At 47.3% G+C, this 18,075-nt stretch overlaps 1 protein-coding gene across 1 annotated transcript; it reads right to left on the reverse strand.

Moving 5' to 3' along the window:
- Nucleotides 1-251: 251 nt before the first annotated feature.
- On the reverse strand, nt 252-3,818 carry LOC132316884 (uncharacterized protein C12orf50 homolog; the record flags this gene model as incomplete). The annotated part of the gene is made up of 3 exons (XM_059816065.1): nt 3,765-3,818; nt 3,018-3,141; nt 252-406 (listed from the first exon to the last, which is right to left on the reverse strand). Coding segments are annotated over exons 1-3 (333 nt in total), but the record flags the coding sequence as incomplete, so codon positions are not given.
- Nucleotides 3,819-18,075: the final 14,257 nt, after the last annotated feature.

Here is an 18,075-nt window from a genome sequence, read left to right on the forward strand (position 1 = left end):
TTTGTCCCCAAATTTTGAGAAATTTTGAAGGGTCTTTGGTGTCCATCTGAATTGTGGATCACATTTTAAACTCTATTAAATGAAAAAGAGCTATGTGAATTAGCTGGAAACTATTTCAAAAACTTGTCAACAACTCGCTTCTAAAAATGTAATGGTTATTATAATAAATCGGTTGCGAAGTACATTGCAAGAGTCGAAAAAACCCATTCTAGTTCCTTGTAAAAGGAAGAAAAAAACTGTTTACAGTTCTCTTCCTCTTCATCGTCCTCTTCATCCTCTTCGCTGTTGACATTTATAATCAGTGGAGGGTGAATTGGTGGTAAAATATTCTGTCGCTTTCTGAATGATGCTTGACGAAGGGTTGGATGTAGAATCCCTTCTTGGACACCCTCTTGCAATGGGACATCTGCAGAAAAGAACATCAAATTTATTTTTTTTAAGGAGGGAACTAGAACATGAAATCCAGGTTCAGACCAGCAGGTATGGGTTTGAAATCATTATGGCGTTGAAGGAATCATTAAATAGACTGATTGTGCCTTTTAGGCAACACCTTCTGCGGAGGTTGGCAAACGAGCATCTTCCAACTACAGAAAGTATGAGAAAACAGAGAGATACTTACAACATAGGGAAACGTGTGATTAGTAATACCTGGGCTGAAGTGAGTAAATGAGTTTAGGACCCCACCTGTGAAAATATTTTAAACATGCTGAATAATAGGCAGGCCTGTATCACTCCCCATGGCATCGATTTTGAAGAATTTAGCAGTGCTAAGCAGAGGATTACCCATTTTTAGCTTGTAGACATTTTTCTCTATCAACATTTTCTGAATCACAACTCTCTTTACTGAGTACAAACTGTAGATTTTGAGAAAGAAGATGAAGTTCCTGGACAGGCTGGATCGATGGGCTGAGGCCAACTGGATGAAGTTCAATAAGGCCAAGTGCCGGGTTCTACACTTTGGCCACAACAACCCCAGGCAACGCTACAGGCTTGGGGAGGAGTGGCTGGAAAGCTCCCCCGCAGAAAAGGACCTGGGGGTGTTGATCGACACCCGGCTGAATATGAGCCAGCAGTGTGCCCAGGTGGCCAAGAAGGCCAATGGCATCCTGGCTTGTATCAGAAATGGTGTGGCCAGCAGGAGCAGGGAGGTGATCATGCCTCTGTACTCGGTGCTGGTGAGGCCGCACCTCGAATACTGTGTTCAGTTTTGGGCCCCTCACTACAAGAAAGACATTGAGGTGCTGGAGCGTGTCCAGAGAAGGGCGACGAAGCTGGTGAGGGGTCTGGAACACAAGTCTTATGAGGAGCGGCTGAGGGAGCTGGGGTTGTTCAGTCTGGAGAAGAGGAGGCTGAGGGGAGACCTTATCGCTCTCTACAACTACCTGAAAGGGGGTTGCAGAGAGGTGGCTGTTGGTCTCTTCTCCCAAGTGACTAGTGACAGGACTAGAGGAAATGGCCTCAAGTTGCGCCAGGGGAGGTTCAGGCTGGATATTAGGAAAAAGTTCTTTACTGAGAGAGTAGTGAAACATTGGAATAGGCTGCCCAGGGAGGTGGTAGAGTCACCCTCCCTGGAGGTATTCAAGGAGCGTGTGGATGTGGCATTGTGGGATGTAGCTTGATGGACATGGTGCTGTGTGGTGTTGGGTGGGTTGTGGCTTGTTGTTGTTGTGTGGCGTGGTTTTGTTTTTTTTTTTTTTTTTTCTCGAGGTTGGACTCGATGATCTTACAGGTCTTTTCCAACCGTAGTGATTCTGTGATTCTGTGAAAATCATTTACGCTTAATTAGAAGGAAATCAGCAAAGATATTCTTTTCCTTAGGAATTTATATCTACCCACGACGTTTGCAGCAAAACTATTTCAGTACGGGGGTAGCATTTTCTGAGAGCCGGGAAATGCAACGGACTGAAAATTAAAATGATGAAAAATGGTGAGTCTATCTGTATTGTTCAAGCTGACCAATTTGCAACTCTAGGTACAATCAGGATTCTGTGCATTATATTGAAAATACTGAGGTTGGATATGTTTCCCAGCTTTAAAGAAAGAAGATGAAGCATGGGCATTTTCTCTTATTCCGGTTGTTATGCTTGTGAATTTGTACGTATTGCAGTAACAAGGAAAAGGGTTGGGTCCATTTTCTCGTTCTGATTTTTGGACGCTGCTCTTTCTTACACAGGATGCCCTTGTCCATAGTGCCTCTTGGGCGGCGTCTCTGACTCACACCACACCCAAAAGCGTGCCTACGTGGTGTGTACGACAGCACTAGCTGCCAGGGGCCGGTGCTGTGGATGTGGGAACTGTACTAAAAGCGGTATGGGCACTCATAGAAACAGCACTCAAGTTCTTGCCTTGGTCCTGGGTGGCTAGTTAGGCTCAACATGCCCAGATATGAGAGGCTGCCTTTTCCGGGGGGAATTTCCGGAACACGAGGTGTTTGCTTCTGACTCGAGGGCTTGCTGGACTTCTCTTACGACACCTGTCCACAGCTCTGGAGATAAGGCCCGTGAATCGGATGATATCTAGACAAGGGGTGTCTCACCCATGTAACATGTTGTGCTCTATCAACAGATACGGCTACTAGGGGCCCTACCAACCTCCTCCCCCCACCGCACACACTACTTTTCCTTTCTCTTAAATGATTTCCTGCCTACTAACCATTTTCACTACTAGAGAGATTTACTCTAGCAAATCCCCAAGTAAAGCAACGTTTTCACTCCATGGATCTTAGCAACCTAAACTGCCGTTTGTGACTTCATCTCTCATGTCACTCATAGGTAGGGAGATCCGTAACGTGACAGCTAAGCAAATCCATACGGCGACCCTAGACAATTGCCAATGCAATTCCTTTCTTGGCCTCGAACTTGCTGGGATAGCAAATCAGACCTGATGATTGATTTGCCGTGGTACATTTCTTGACCTTAATATATATTACGTCAGCACTGGAAGTAAGCCCTGGAGGGGCATTTTCGTGTCTTTACTCACTCTAACGAACAAATTGTTGAGAAAATACTTTTACTCACTGTTACTAGGTGGCAAAAAAAGTCCATTTATATTACGAGGCTTGCTATGATGGAAGGCGCAATTGATCCTCGCACAGCCTGAGGGTTGTGTTTCCCAGAAGCAGGAGATGTTGCGGTACTTCTGCTGCAGGAGAAGACAGTTCTCAGACAGTGTAAATATCACCATGAAAATGGACTAAATGGATTAATACACGGTGCACTGCAGTGAGCAGAGGACTAAGATTTTGTGGGACCACGCTCTGATATTTTAGAACGTTTGAGGTTATCTTTACCCTGAACAGATACACTCAGGTTTATATCCTGGATGTGAACGACATCCCAGCTGAGAGCTGTAAATGCCAGGTTGCCGGTTATTTCTCAGTGAGTTTCCCCCAATGCTGGAACGGATGCAATAACGAAGAGCCCTACAGCCAGCCCTGGATTTTCACCAGGTGGAATATAATTACTTCTTTGAAGAACAAACCCATTTTGGAGGACGTTGTTTTAAATAACTGATTTTGCGCCATCTTTAACGTATGTGTTCCCTGAGTGCCTGAGCCTGAGTTCACCGGAGAAATTGTCTATAGTTTAGATGATCATTAGCTCTTCACACGACTTCCGACCACCAGAGCCTTGATCTACAGATGCTGCCATGACCCAGGCAGAGTGGCATATCAGCTTCTAAGTTTACATAACAAGCCTCCCTTTCAACACGGATATATCAAGAAAATCAAGGATACAAACCACTCTAAAATCTACAGCAGTTACCTGTGCGTAGGGGGCATGGAAATGGAAATAGCGGTCGTTCCCAACTGCGGCCATTTTCACCTCTCGTGCTTCTCCTCCACTCTCCTAATACTGGCAGAACATACACATGAAAACGTTAGAGCTGTCAACACTGAGGCAAATCGTAATCTTATCCTGAAAGCAGTAGCTTTCTTTCAAAAACTGGACTTTCAGAACCTTAGCTCTGGTGCTTTTTTCAAACAAAACCCCAACGGGCAGCGAAATATGCTTGGACGAAGGAGGCGGTACCTTCTCCAGGCTTGCTGAACCGACGAAGGCAGTTGCTAGCCGGTATAGAATGTTACAGTTCCACGGTGGTACCTTCTCCAGGCTTGCTGAACCGACAAAGGCAGTTGCTAGCCGGTATAGAATGTTACAGTTCCACGGTTGCCAACCGCTCCTCCAGCTCGTGACATCAGCATGATGGCGCTCTGTGGCCTGTCCAGCTTGAACATCTTCCTTTACCTCCATTGCTTCAGCGTAAAGTAGGGGAAATCGGACCGTTGCAAAGAGTCTCCCATTCCGGTGTTTCCTTAACGTAAAACGGAACAAACCCGTTTGGCGGGGCTTAAATAATACCCAACTTCTTGCCGTAGGAACTGCGGTCTTAGAAACAGATCTTTGACACCACAAAGACAAACCTTATTCTCTGACTATTTTTTAACCACCATCCCTGTGCCCAGTGTTTTTCTGACTCTACCTCTTTCTTTGGATGGAGAAACTTGCTGCTTCCTGTTAGTACACTGTTAGCTGTTAACTGCTTACAGTGTTGGGGTTCATTGCTTTTTCTGGCTTCCATGACGTCCACGGCCACAGCTCAAGCAGAAAGAACAGCGTACGCTTGTGTCCCTAATTAACGCCTCTGTTCTCATTCAGGTCCTAGGCTGCCTCGGAACACAAAGTATCGAGGGGGGGGAAATGAAGTTTCAGTCCTGGAAAATGGTGAGGCATACTGGTATCGCCAGGACATGGGGTCAGATTTACAACACTGAGTGACATCAGTGACTTGGAGACGAACACTTCAGGTGCCAGTGACTCCGTGGGCACAAATGGTAGAAGGCTGGCTCAGCGGTGGTTACACCCAAGCCGGGGGAGAAGTACGAAGACACTGAAACGACTGGAAGTCGTCTGGTCTCTCTAGGAGCCTACCAATTTGCTTGTAACTCGGGTATCAGCGGATGGCCCGAAGACTAACCGGAAAGGAAAATACCGCATGCCTGACCACTGGGACTTTGCCACTGGAATAAAGTGATTTCTACAGGAATGACCTCACCTAAGTACAGAACGAAACTGCTCACTGGCAGCAAGGTGGGCAGTACTGGCGAGAGCTGTGAACAGAGAAGCGATGGGAAAAGGCTCCCACAGTTCTGCAAGCCCTACAACTGACTGGGGCACACAGGGGAAGGGAAGTTCAGAGAAGCAGACGAGGGCCGTGAGTAATGAACTCTCAGTGGGCAGGAGCCGCCTTTGGAAGAAAGTGTTACCACTGCCAAGAGCTACCCAAACAGGGGCGCTCTGCAGCTGTATAGCTGTGCCTAAATGAGGCACAGAAGCAGCTACGGCCAGGAGGAATTAATTCTGTACTGGGTTTGCGTGGCCGGGTTTTGGTAGCGGGGGGGGGGCTGGAGGGGCGGCCTCTGTGAGAAGCTGCTGGAGAGCTTCTATCCCATGTCCGATAGAGCCAATGCCAGCCGGCTCCAAGGCGGACCCGCCGCCGGCCAAGGCTGAGCCCCTCAGCGACGGTGGTAGTGCCTCTGCGATAACATGTTTAAGAAGGGGGAGAAACTGCTGGGCAACAGCAGCCGGAGAGGGGAGCGAGAATATGTGAGAGGAACAGCTCTGCAGACGCCAAGCTCAGTGAAGGAGGAGGGGGAGGAGGTGCTCCAGCGCCGCAGCAGAGATTCCCCTGCAGCCCGTGATGAAGACCATGGTGAGGCAGGCTGTCCCCCCGCAGCCCATGGAGGTCCACGGTGGAGCAGGTATCCACCTGCAGCCCGTGGAGGACCCCACGCCAGAGCAGGTGGATGCCCGAAGGAGGCTGCGACCCCGTGGGAAGCCCGTGCTGGAGCAGGCTCCCGGCAGGACCTGCGGCCCCGTGGAGAGAGGAGCCCACGCTGGAGCAGGTTTGCTGGCAGGACTTGTGACCCCACGGGGGACTCATGCTGGAGCAGTTCGTGAAGAACTGCAGCCCGTGGGAAGGGCCCACGCTGGAGAAGTTCGTGGAGCACTGTCTCCCGTGGGAGGGACCCCAGGCCGGAGCCGGGGAAGAGTGTGAGGAGGAAGGAGCGGCAGAGACAAGGTGTGATGAACTGAGCGCAACCCCCATTCCCCGTCCCCCTGCGCCGCTCGGCGGGGGGGAGGCAGAGGAAAATCAGGAGTGAAGCTGAGCCCGGGAAGAAGAGAGGGGTGGGGGGAAGGTGTTCCGAGATTTCGTTTTTCTCGCTCATAACCCTACTCGGATGTGCTTGGTAACAGATTCATTTCCCCGAGCCGAGTGTGTTTTGCCGGTGACGGTAACGGGTGCGTGATCTCTCCCTGTCCTTATCTCGACCCAGGAGCCTTTCGTTGTGTTTTCCCGCCCCTGCCCCTGCCCGGCTGAGGAGGGGAGCGATAGAGCGGCCTCGGTGGGCACCTGGCGTCCAGCCAGGGTCAAGGCAGCACACGTTCAAAGGCTGTACAGCGAGGCAGAGAGCCTGGGTAACGGCAGGAGGCAGCTGTCCCGGCGGAGGCAGAATGAGACCCAGCGAGGTCCCCACAGCCTGGGGCCAGGGCATCCATGCCCCAGGCCCGGGCGTGCGGCACCCCGGGAAGCAGAAAAGGCAGCCTGAGGAAAGGCTGCCAGGCCAGGGGAACGGCACCGCCAACGGCGAAGGGCCGCGGCCACCTCAGCCCGGCGCCGAGCACAGCCGGGGCGGGGCGGGGCGGGGCGGGGCGGCCCTGCCAGGGCGGGGGCCGCCGCTGTGGGAAGCGGAGGTGCCCCAGGCCCGCGGCCGGGCTGGGCGGCGGAGCGCGGCGGAGCCACCGCCCCGCTGAGGGCTGCTGGAGAGAGGCGCCCGCGCCCCGCCCCGCCCCGCCCCGCCCCGCCGTCCCCGCCGCCCAGGTGCGTCGCGGCGCTCCTGGCGGGCGGGAGGCGACGGACTCCATTTCCCGACGCGCCCCGCGGCCGCGGGGCGGCGCAGGCGCAGTTCCGGCTCGGCGCTGGGCCGGCGGCGGGAGCCTTGGGCTGGAAGCCGTGTAGTTGATATGCAAAGTCGTCTCTAAGTGCTAAGTTCTTCTAGATTTCACTCTCTAAAATACATGAAGTATGGTTTAAGTGAACATGCCAATCGAGGAACTGTTCCAGTTTTAAAGTTTCCTATCCGTAAAGCTTCCTTGCACACTAGAACTTGTATAATAAAGGGCGTCTGATTTCCGTGGGGAGGATTAAAAGAAGCATGGAGGTTGGGAGGAAACGAGAAGACTGTGGTTCGTTGCACCACTGCGGCTCTTGCCTCTACCTGAAATTGTAAGGAAACTTTGTATTAAACTAGGCGAGACTCTACAGCTAGATTTTTACATTCATCCGCAGTAGTTAATTGAGGACTTTAAATAGTGTCTTTGGATATAAAATTTCCCTGGTGGCAAATGAGAATTCGTACCTTTCCTTTTATGTAGTTGATTCTGCTGGTTTTATCCCTCTGGAAACTCCAGGGCCACCCTATCCGTGGGCCAGGCTGGATGGACAACCCAACAAGCAGGCTGCAAAAAGGTTTAAACGATTCTAGTATCTCAGGACTTATTTTCACGTCGTGTTAGTTTAAAGCAGCGGGGGGGGTCTGTCATGCAGCGAGTGTGTGAAAGCACAGAAATGCAATCTTTAGGGCCTCGCTGCATGAAGTGTTGAATATCCTCAGTAGCCTTTGACTCCGCTCTGGGGCCCTAATGACAGAGACAACCAGGCAGAAGGGGATGAAGTAGTCTAACAGGGGATGCACCTGTGATCTGGAAAACAGGCATGTATTTTTATTACTTTCGTGGACCTTGGTGCCTTTGAAGCTGTGGAAGGGAGCGGTAAGGTCTCCCCTCAGCCTCCTTTTCTCCAGGCTAAAGAACCCCCGTTCCCTGAGCCCCAGCACGGCACAGCACAGCCTGCGCCTGCACAGGCTCGCTGTGTTGTGGATCGGTCACTCCTCCATGCACAGGGCGCTGCCGGTTATGGGGTCGGGGGTGGGAATGGGAGAGAGGAAGATGCTTTGTTGATCTGAGGTGCAGAGGTTTCTGCAAATAACTTCAAAGTTGAACGATGAGTTCAAAAAAGGCATACTTCATGCTTGTCAAGCCAACGTAGTCAAAGCTCACAGAATCACAGAATGATAGGGGTTGGGAGGGACCTCTGGAGATCATCTAGTCCAACCCCCCCGCCAGGGCAGGTTCACAGGTTCATTCCAGATTGCACAGGAATGCGTCCAGGCGAGTTCTGAATATCTCCAGAGAAGGAGACTCCACAACCTCTCTGGGCAGCTTGTGCCAGTGCTCTGCCACCCTCAAAGTAAAGAAGTTCCTCCTCATGTTTAGATGGAACTTCCTGTGATGAAGTTTGTGCCCGTTACCTCTCGTCCTGTCGCTGGGCACCACGGAAAAAAGACTGGCCCCATCCTCCTGGCACCCACCCCTTAAGTATTTATCAGCATTAATAAGATCCCCCCTCAGTCTTCTCTTCTCCAGACTAAAAAGACCCAAGTCCCTCAGCCTTTCCTCATAAGAAAGATGTTCCAGTCCCCTAATCATCTTCGCAGCCCTTTGCTGTACCCTCCCCAGCAGTTCCCTGTCCTTCTTGAACTGGGGAGCCCAGAACTGGACACAGTACTCCAGGTGCGGCCTCACCAGGGCAGGGCAGAGCAGAGTGGGAGGATAACCTCCTTCGGCCTGCTAGCCACACTCTTCTTGATGCACCCCAGGATGCCGTTGGCCTTCTTGGCCACAAGGGCACATTGCTGGCTCATGGTCATCCCGTTGTCCCTCAGGACTCCCAGGTCCCTTTCCACAGAGCTGCTCTCCAGCAGGTCAGCCCCTGACCTGTACTGATGCATGGGGTTATTCCGCCCCAGGTGCAGTACCCTACACTTGCCTTTGTTGAATTTCATGAGGTTCCTCTCTGCCCAACTCTCCAGCCCGTCCAGGTCACGCTGAATGGCAGCGCAGCCTTCCGGTGTGTCAGCCACTCCTCCCAGTTTCCTGGCTCTTCCTTCTTGCCCTTTTTGAAGACTGGAGTGACATGGGCTTTCCTCCAGTCCTCAGGCACCTCACCTCACCTGTTCTCCAGGACCTTTCAGAGATGATGGAGAGTGGCCCAGCAATGACTTCTGCCAGCTCCCTCAGCGCTCGCGGGTGCATCCCATCAGGACCCATGGACTTGTGGGTGTCCGGTTTACTTAACTGGTCTCTAACTTGATCCTCCTCAACCAAGGGGAAGTCTTCCTTCTTCCAGACTTTCTCTGTTACCTGCAAAGTCTGGGACTCCTGAGGGCTGGCCGGAGCAGTGAAGACTGAAGCCAAGAAGGCATTCAGTAACTCTGCCTTCTCTGCATCGTCTGTCACCACGGCACCTGTCTCATTCAACAGCGGGCCCACATTTTCTCTAGTTTTCCTTTTGCCTCCAATGCACTTGAAGTAACCCTTCCTGTTGACCTTGACATCCCTTGCCAGGTTTAATTCACAGGAGGCCTTGGCCTTCCTCGTTTCATCAGCTCAGCGGAATTTATTTGAACTGATGACAGTCCTCTTACAAGCAAGGGAAATAATGTCTCTAAAATATAATAATACATCTTTGTTTTTATTAGCTACGTTTATTGTACCTTTATAATATACAAACAACTATTTTTAAACACAAATTTCCATACAAACAACTACTTTTAAACACAAATTTCCATACAAACAACTACTTTTAAACACAAATTTACATTTTGGTCAGTTTCTAAACGTTAACAGTGTTCTTCCTCCCTCTTACTCGCTTCATCTCTTTCTCCTCTCTACGTAACCTTCTCCTTTTCTCCTCACTTCCATGTCTTCTCGGCTCTGTTGTCAAAATAGATGTACAGAACATTTTGTGCATAATTTATCAGAGTAAAACTCTGTGCTCTTTCAGAAACATTTTAAGAGACACAAGATGGAGGTTCTAATCTCTGCTTTCAAGTCAGCTGTAAAATGTATTAATGGTCCTAAGGGCATCGTGTGCATGTTTCGTAGCCTGAGTCCCCTTACGAATTTGGACCTCGGCTGATCATCGTTCAGCTGTTGCAGATGCTTCCCGAGCAAGCAAGCAGAGAGAGAAATAGATCACACTCCTGTAGTCTCTACTGTGCTTTGTCCAGTGCCACAAGCCAAAACACGCTTCTTGTAGCTCCTCACTTTAAAGGCAGGTACAGAGTTTGCTTTCATAGCGGTAATACTGTGACAAATTAGATAGTCAGACAGGCAAAATTACATGTCCGCAAACAAACAAAACCATTAACTGCTCTTTCAGACTACTCGGCGTTGCTTAGAATCTTGCGGGTTTTGGTTGGGCAAGTTTTCAGAGCCATTTCACGTTTTCTAGGTGGGGAGAGACATGTCACTTTTACTGACAAGACGGAATCGTAAAAATTTCTATCAAACAGTTACCTGAATGGTTGTTTGAAACTTAGAGAACGTTTTTGCTCGTGGATTTCTTTTCCTCCAAGTTGGTGCATTGTAAGATCCTGAAGTATATTTGTCTATAGAAAAAACATATACATTGTTTCTTAATATCAGGGGCAGTTTGAGGGAAGACTCCCTTAGCCTGATAACGTGAATTAAGTATCGCGTTAGCTGAAGTATCAATGAATGGTCCAGGTGACTCACGCATCACCTCGGAAATACAAGTTAGGGTTAAATACAGACTCCCTCTCTGGCACTTTAAACATCATTTGTAACCTTGCAGCGTTTCCGTCAGGCTCGCAGGATCTTCCAATGAGGCGATTCTGCCACGGACATCCTTGCCTTGAACAAAGTGAATGTTCCTGTGTTGAAAATCTTCCCAAAGGCATCAATTGCTTTTAGATTAAACGAACCCATAGTCCAATCTCCTGTTCTATCTCTGCTTGTGAAAGCACTAGATGCAAGGCAGTATGGTGTTTTTGTGCTAGGCAGTTGATTTTGCATCAGAGTATGCTGCCTAATGACTAACCATTTTCTGTAAAATCTGGTTCAACGTCATTGTTATTAACACTCTGGCTTTCTGTTAATTCCAGCTTAATTCCATTAATTCACATTCTTAATTCCACAAGAAGCCTAAAATCTTCAGTTTATACACAAGATGTAAGAATTACCGTAGTTTTCCCTTTGGGTCCAAACTCTTCTGTTTGTGTCAAGCTGATTCTTTTGTTTGGAGCATTTCCCACCATATGGCTCAGGTTCTGCTGAAAAGAAAGGTAGCGAAAATGGTAAAGGTCGTTCTTCTGAAAATTAGGAAATACGTAATAATTAAGTCCCTTTCACATTGGAATACTTGGATGCAATTGGTCCTTTTTCCCAAGGTAGTGCCTCGTGTCTTTTCCCTTCAACAAATGTGTTCCTCTGCGCCACAGAGCAGTCACCTCCTACAGGAAAGGAGTCTCACAAAGTTACCTGTACTCAAGAGCACCCTGAGAAATGTGAACAGTGCACAGAGCCTGCTCTTCTTATAATTACATTAAGTTTTTAACTGAAATGAATACAAAAATGCAAAGAATACAGTGAAACCAAACAGCTGATTCATTAAGGCTCACAAAAAATTAGAGACACAGTCCATTTAAAAAGCTTTAAATACAGAGGGGTATGAACGGAGGTTCAATTATGGAATTGTTTCTCAGTGGTAACTGTTTCTTACTGAGAGTAAAGAACACCTACAAGAAAGATACAATTTGTGCATAAAGGTGGGAGGAAAAGAAGTAGCATGTGAGATACATTTGTACTGTGCAATACAGTTCTGGAGCTAGAAGATGCGTGCCAGTTTGCTCAAAGCTAGAGCAAGCATCCCTAACGTGGTACTGCATTATTTTGCATTGACAAACCAAGGGGAAAAAAGACGACTACAACAATTACGGCTGTTTTTACCACTAATAAATGTTTATGAAGAAAAAGGATTAAATACCACTAAGTATTAAGTACATGCAAGGAGAACGGGGCATTCTTCCACCTTGATGACATGATTCTATACTGAACTCAATGGGGCAAAACACTGTGTCTTCTTTAAGATCAAGCGAGTGTGTGCAGAGGGGTCAGCTCCCTTACACAAGATGCAGGACTGCAGCTTTAATATTTCTCTGTATGATAACTGAAAAATACAAAGCCTTTTCATCTGAACTAGGGATAGTCTCACAAACATAACGGTTCTGAAAGCATTTTAACTTGTACGCATTTCTACGCTTGCGTTTTTGCATCATCCTACTCAAATCTGTTTTACATAATTATCAAGATTTTATCCCTAAGATTTACACAAAATAAGCAACAGTATTGTTTTTTTAGTAAAAGTAGCAGGTCATATTTCTGCTTGGCAGTTTTTGATGACTGATCTACTGACTACTCTGGTGTCTTGTTATAGTAAGAACCTAACTCTCTGCTAAAATGGAATTACGTTATTACTTATTCACTAAAAAAACTACTACAGATTTTTTTCAGTCATGCCACTTGGCCAGGAATGAAGGAGAAGCATAATAAGGGAGGTAAATATTTATTAATTTGTATTTCTTTCACCTTAATTATGTTGGATAAAGCCCAACATTTGAAACAAAATGGAACTCTCTCGTTCTTACCTTTCAGAAAACACTTAAAGGGGATATTTATTTACTCTAAATTTAGTTCTAGAAAAGTTTGATGTGTCGCTACATTTCGTCATCTGGACACCCAAGAGAGCCAGCAGAGAGCGTGGAGCACCTCTGGGGAAGTGACTCATCTCGCCTTTCGCTGGCGCTATCTTATGATGCAGTAAACAGCCCCATAGGAGTGCCTGTCTCAGTAAACAGCCCCATAAGAGTGCCTGTCTTTCTCCATTGACAACAGAGAGCCCAGATGAGAGACTTAAACTACATTCCTGACCTTAGGATGGTTAAAATTAGACTACATAAATCTGGACCGTGAAGTAAAATTATACGAAAGACCTACGCTCTTATACGAAAGACCTACGCTCTTTGTAACATGCTCTCTTCTGTTGTCACTAAATTAAGAAAGGGGGGAGGAGGGGCAAACTGTGTAATAGTTTCTCCCTGTAACAGTAAGTTTAAAAGCGGTAAACGTTGTCCAAGATGAAAAGTACTTGCCTTTCTGCAAGTCTCGCTCGGTAGCTTCCAAGGGTGATAGCTCATTTTCCCGAGGTGAAGACACAGTTCTTCTTGATTGGTGTTTGTGAGGGTACCGAATCCTGTAATACTCTCCTAAACATTCACGAGGAGGGAAAAAAAAAAAAAAAAAACAACGTTTACTATAGTGGCATCATTGCTGTTGAGGGAGGAGTGACTAATTTCAGATTTACCAGATGTATAGCATATTTCCTTTATTGCTCTTTCCTCTTGAATGTCTTCAGCAGTCTTAGGCACCCGATTAGAAACATCTGTAGGAAATATTTTTAAAAGATTTTACTAGATAGCTATACAAAGACCTGCAACAATTCTTAATAATCAAAGACCATAGTGAATTTCGTTTCGGTCACGATTTGTTTTTTTCTGACTGCAACCTCTGCTTCTGGACAGAAAAGTGATTCCTTAACAGTAGGTGTTTCCAAGTGCAATAAGAATTGCAGTTACAAGACATATTAAGAAGCAAATGCTTGTGGATTTAACATGATTCAGAAACATCTTCAGGACTCATTTGCAAAATAAGCCGTCATTTACACCCAAAAGGAAATCTTCTGATTAAACCTGTCATCAGGGAGTGCTTGTGACGAAACCTCTGCCCAACTATCCTGTAATGTCTGCCGGCAGAGCTGGCATTACATCACTTTTTACATTGTTTAAATTAATGTGGCTTACTCAGCCTAAAACCGAGTTAGAAACCACGAACAGGCAGCCCTGCCCGCCAACCTGGAGGGCAGGGGGATGGTGCAAAGCAGCTTGGGGCTGCCTGAGAACTAGCGCGGTAATTTGCGGAGTGAACGCGTGAGAGTAGGCCGTTCTCTCACTTTCCCTCGCTGGGAACGGGCAATTGGTTCCTTCCCTAGGAATCTCTCATCTCAAGGGAGATACAGTCACAGCTTAGAAGTACCTCCTAAGCTTGTAAACTTGTAGTTTTGTCCCCAAATTTTGAGAAATTTTGAAGGGTCTTTAGTGTCCATCTGAATTGTGGATCACATTTTAAACTCTATTAAATGAAAAAGAGCTATGTGAATTAGCTGGAAACTATTTCAAAAACTTGTCAACAACTCGCTTCTAAAAATGTAATGGTTATTATAATAAATCGGTTGCGAAGTACATTGCAAGAGTCGAAAAAACCCATTCTAGTTCCTTGTAAAAGGAAGAAAAAAACTGTTTACAGTTCTCTTCCTCTTCATCGTCCTCTTCATCCTCTTCGCTGTTGACATTTATAATCAGTGGAGGGTGAATTGGTGGTAAAATATTCTGTCGCTTTCTGAGTGATACTTGACGAAGGGTTGGATGTAGAATCCCTTCTTGGACACCCTCTTGCAATGGGACATCTGCAGAAAAGAACATCAAATTTATTTTTTTTAAGGAGGGAACTAGAACATGAAATCCAGGTTCAGACCAGCAGGTATGGGTTTGAAATCATTATGGCGTTGAAGGAATCATTAAATAGACTGATTGTGCCTTTTAGGCAACACCTTCTGCGGAGGTTGGCAAACGAGCATCTTCCAACTACAGAAAGTATGAGAAAACAGAGAGATACTTACAACATAGGGAAACGTGTGATTAGTAATACCTGGGCTGAAGTGAGTAAATGAGTTTAGGACCCCACCTGTGAAAATATTTTAAACATGCTGAATAATAGGCAGGCCTGTATCACTCCCCATGGCATCGATTTTGAAGAATTTAGCAGTGCTAAGCAGAGGATTACCCATTTTTAGCTTGTAGACATTTTTCTCTATCAACATTTTCTGAATCACAACTCTCTTTACTGAGTACAAACTGTAGATTTTGAGAAAGAAGATGAAGTTCCTGGACAGGCTGGATCGATGGGCTGAGGCCAACCGGATGAAGTTCAATAAGGCCAAGTGCCGGGTTCTACACTTTGGCCACAACAACCCCAGGCAACGCTACAGGCTTGGGGAGGAGTGGCTGGAAAGCTCCCCCGCAGAAAAGGACCTGGGGGTGTTGATCGACACCCGGCTGAATATGAGCCAGCAGTGTGCCCAGGTGGCCAAGAAGGCCAATGGCATCCTGGCTTGTATCAGAAATGGTGTGGCCAGCAGGAGCAGGGAGGTGATCATGCCTCTGTACTCGGTGCTGGTGAGGCCGCACCTCGAATACTGTGTTCAGTTTTGGGCCCCTCACTACAAGAAAGACATTGAGGTGCTGGAGCGTGTCCAGAGAAGGGCGACGAAGCTGGTGAGGGGTCTGGAACACAAGTCTTATGAGGAGCGGCTGAGGGAGCTGGGGTTGTTCAGTCTGGAGAAGAGGAGGCTGAGGGGAGACCTTATCGCTCTCTACAACTACCTGAAAGGAGGTTGCAGAGAGGTGGCTGTTGGTCTCTTCTCCCAAGTGACTAGTGACAGGACTAGAGGAAATGGCCTCAAGTTGCGCCAGGGGAGGTTCAGGCTAGATATTAGGAAAAAGTTCTTTACTGAGAGAGTAGTGAAACATTGGAATAGGCTGCCCAGGGAGGTGGTAGAGTCACCCTCCCTGGAGGTATTCAAGGAGCGTGTGGATGTGGCATTGTGGGATGTAGCTTGATGGACATGGTGCTGTGTGGTGTTGGGTGGGTTGTGGCTTGTTGTTGTTGTGTGGCGTGGTTTTGGTTTTTTTTTTTTTTTTTCTCGAGGTTGGACTCGATGATCTTACAGGTCTTTTCCAACCGTAGTGATTCTGTGATTCTGTGAAAATCATTTACGCTTAATTAGAAGGAAATCAGCAAAGATATTCTTTTCCTTAGGAATTTATATCTACCCACGACCTCTGGAGATCATCTAGACCCAAGTCCCTCAGCCTTTCCTCATAAGAAAGATGTTCCAGTCCCCTAATCATCTTCGCAGCCCTTTGCTGTACCCTCCCCAGCAGTTCCCTGTCCTTCTTGAACTGGGGAGCCCAGAACTGGACACAGTACTCCAGGTGCGGCCTCACCAGGGCAGGGCAGAGCAGAGTGGGAGGATAACCTCCTTCGGCCTGCTAGCCACACTCTTCTTGATGCACCCCAGGATGCCGTTGGCCTTCTTGGCCACAAGGGCACATTGCTGGCTCATGGTCATCCCGTTGTCCCCCAGGACTCCCAGGTCCCTTTCCACAGAGCTGCTCTCCAGCAGGTCAGCCCCTGACCTGTACTGATGCATGGGGTTATTCCGCCCCAGGTGCAGTACCCTACGTTTGCCTTTGTTGAATTTCATGAGGTTCCTCTCTGCCCAACTCTCCAGCCCGTCCAGGTCACGCTGAATGGCAGCGCAGCCTTCCGGTGTGTCAGCCACTCCTCCCAGTTTCCTGCCTCTTCCTTCTTGCCCTTTTTGAAGACTGGAGTGACATGGGCTTTCCTCCAGTCCTCAGGCACCTCACCTCACCTGTTCTCCAGGACCTTTCAGAGATGATGGAGAGTGGCCCAGCAATGACTTCTGCCAGCTCCCTCAGCGCTCGCGGGTGCATCCCATCAGGACCCATGGACTTGTGGGTGTCCGGTTTACTTAACTGGTCTCTAACTTGATCCTCCTCAACCAAGGGGAAGTCTTCCTTCTTCCAGACTTTCTCTGTTACCTGCAAAGTCTGGGACTCCTGAGGGCTGGCCGGAGCAGTGAAGACTGAAGCCAAGAAGGCATTCAGTAACTCTGCCTTCTCTGCATCGTCTGTCACCACGGCACCTGTCTCATTCAACAGCGGGCCCACATTTTCTCTAGTTTTCCTTTTGCCTCCAATGCACTTGAAGTAACCCTTCCTGTTGACCTTGACATCCCTTGCCAGGTTTAATTCACAGGAGGCCTTGGCCTTCCTCGTTTCATCAGCTCAGCGGAATTTATTTGAACTGATGACAGTCCTCTTACAAGCAAGGGAAATAATGTCTCTAAAATATAATAATACATCTTTGTTTTTATTAGCTACGTTTATTGTACCTTTATAATATACAAACAACTATTTTTAAACACAAATTTCCATACAAACAACTACTTTTAAACACAAATTTCCATACAAACAACTACTTTTAAACACAAATTTACATTTTGGTCAGTTTCTAAACGTTAACAGTGTTCTTCCTCCCTCTTACTCGCTTCATCTCTTTCTCCTCTCTACGTAACCTTCTCCTTTTCTCCTCACTTCCATGTCTTCTCGGCTCTGTTGTCAAAATAGATGTACAGAACATTTTGTGCATAATTTATCAGAGTAAAACTCTGTGCTCTTTCAGAAACATTTTAAGAGACACAAGATGGAGGTTCTAATCTCTGCTTTCAAGTCAGCTGTAAAATGTATTAATGGTCCTAAGGGCATCGTGTGCATGTTTCGTAGCCTGAGTCCCCTTACAAATTTGGACCTCGGCTGATCATCGTTCAGCTGTTGCAGATGCTTCCCGAGCAAGCAAGCAGAGAGAGAAATAGATCACACTCCTGTAGTCTCTACTGTGCTTTGTCCAGTGCCACAAGCCAAAACACGCTTCTTGTAGCTCCTCACTTTAAAGGCAGGTACAGAGTTTGCTTTCATAGCGGTAATACTGTGACAAATTAGATAGTCAGACAGGCAAAATTACATGTCCGCAAACAAACGAAACCATTAACTGCTCTTTCAGACTACTCGGCGTTGCTTAGAATCTTGCGGGTTTTGGTTGGGCAAGTTTTCAGAGCCATTTCACGTTTTCTAGGTGGGGAGAGACATGTCACTTTTACTGACAAGACGGAATCGTAAAAATTTCTATCAAACAGTTACCTGAATGGTTGTTTGAAACTTAGAGAACGTTTTTGCTCGTGGATTTCTTTTCCTCCAAGTTGGTGCATTGTAAGATCCTGAAGTATATTTGTCTATAGAAAAAACATATACATTGTTTCTTAATATCAGGGGCAGTTTGAGGGAAGACTCCCTTAGCCTGATAACGTGAATTAAGTATCGCGTTAGCTGAAGTATCAATGAATGGTCCAGGTGACTCACGCATCACCTCGGAAATACAAGTTAGGGTTAAATAC

The sequence above is a fragment of the Gavia stellata genome, chromosome 4 (assembly GCF_030936135.1).
Source record: "Gavia stellata isolate bGavSte3 chromosome 4, bGavSte3.hap2, whole genome shotgun sequence".
NCBI classification, from domain to species: domain Eukaryota; kingdom Metazoa; phylum Chordata; class Aves; order Gaviiformes; family Gaviidae; genus Gavia; species Gavia stellata.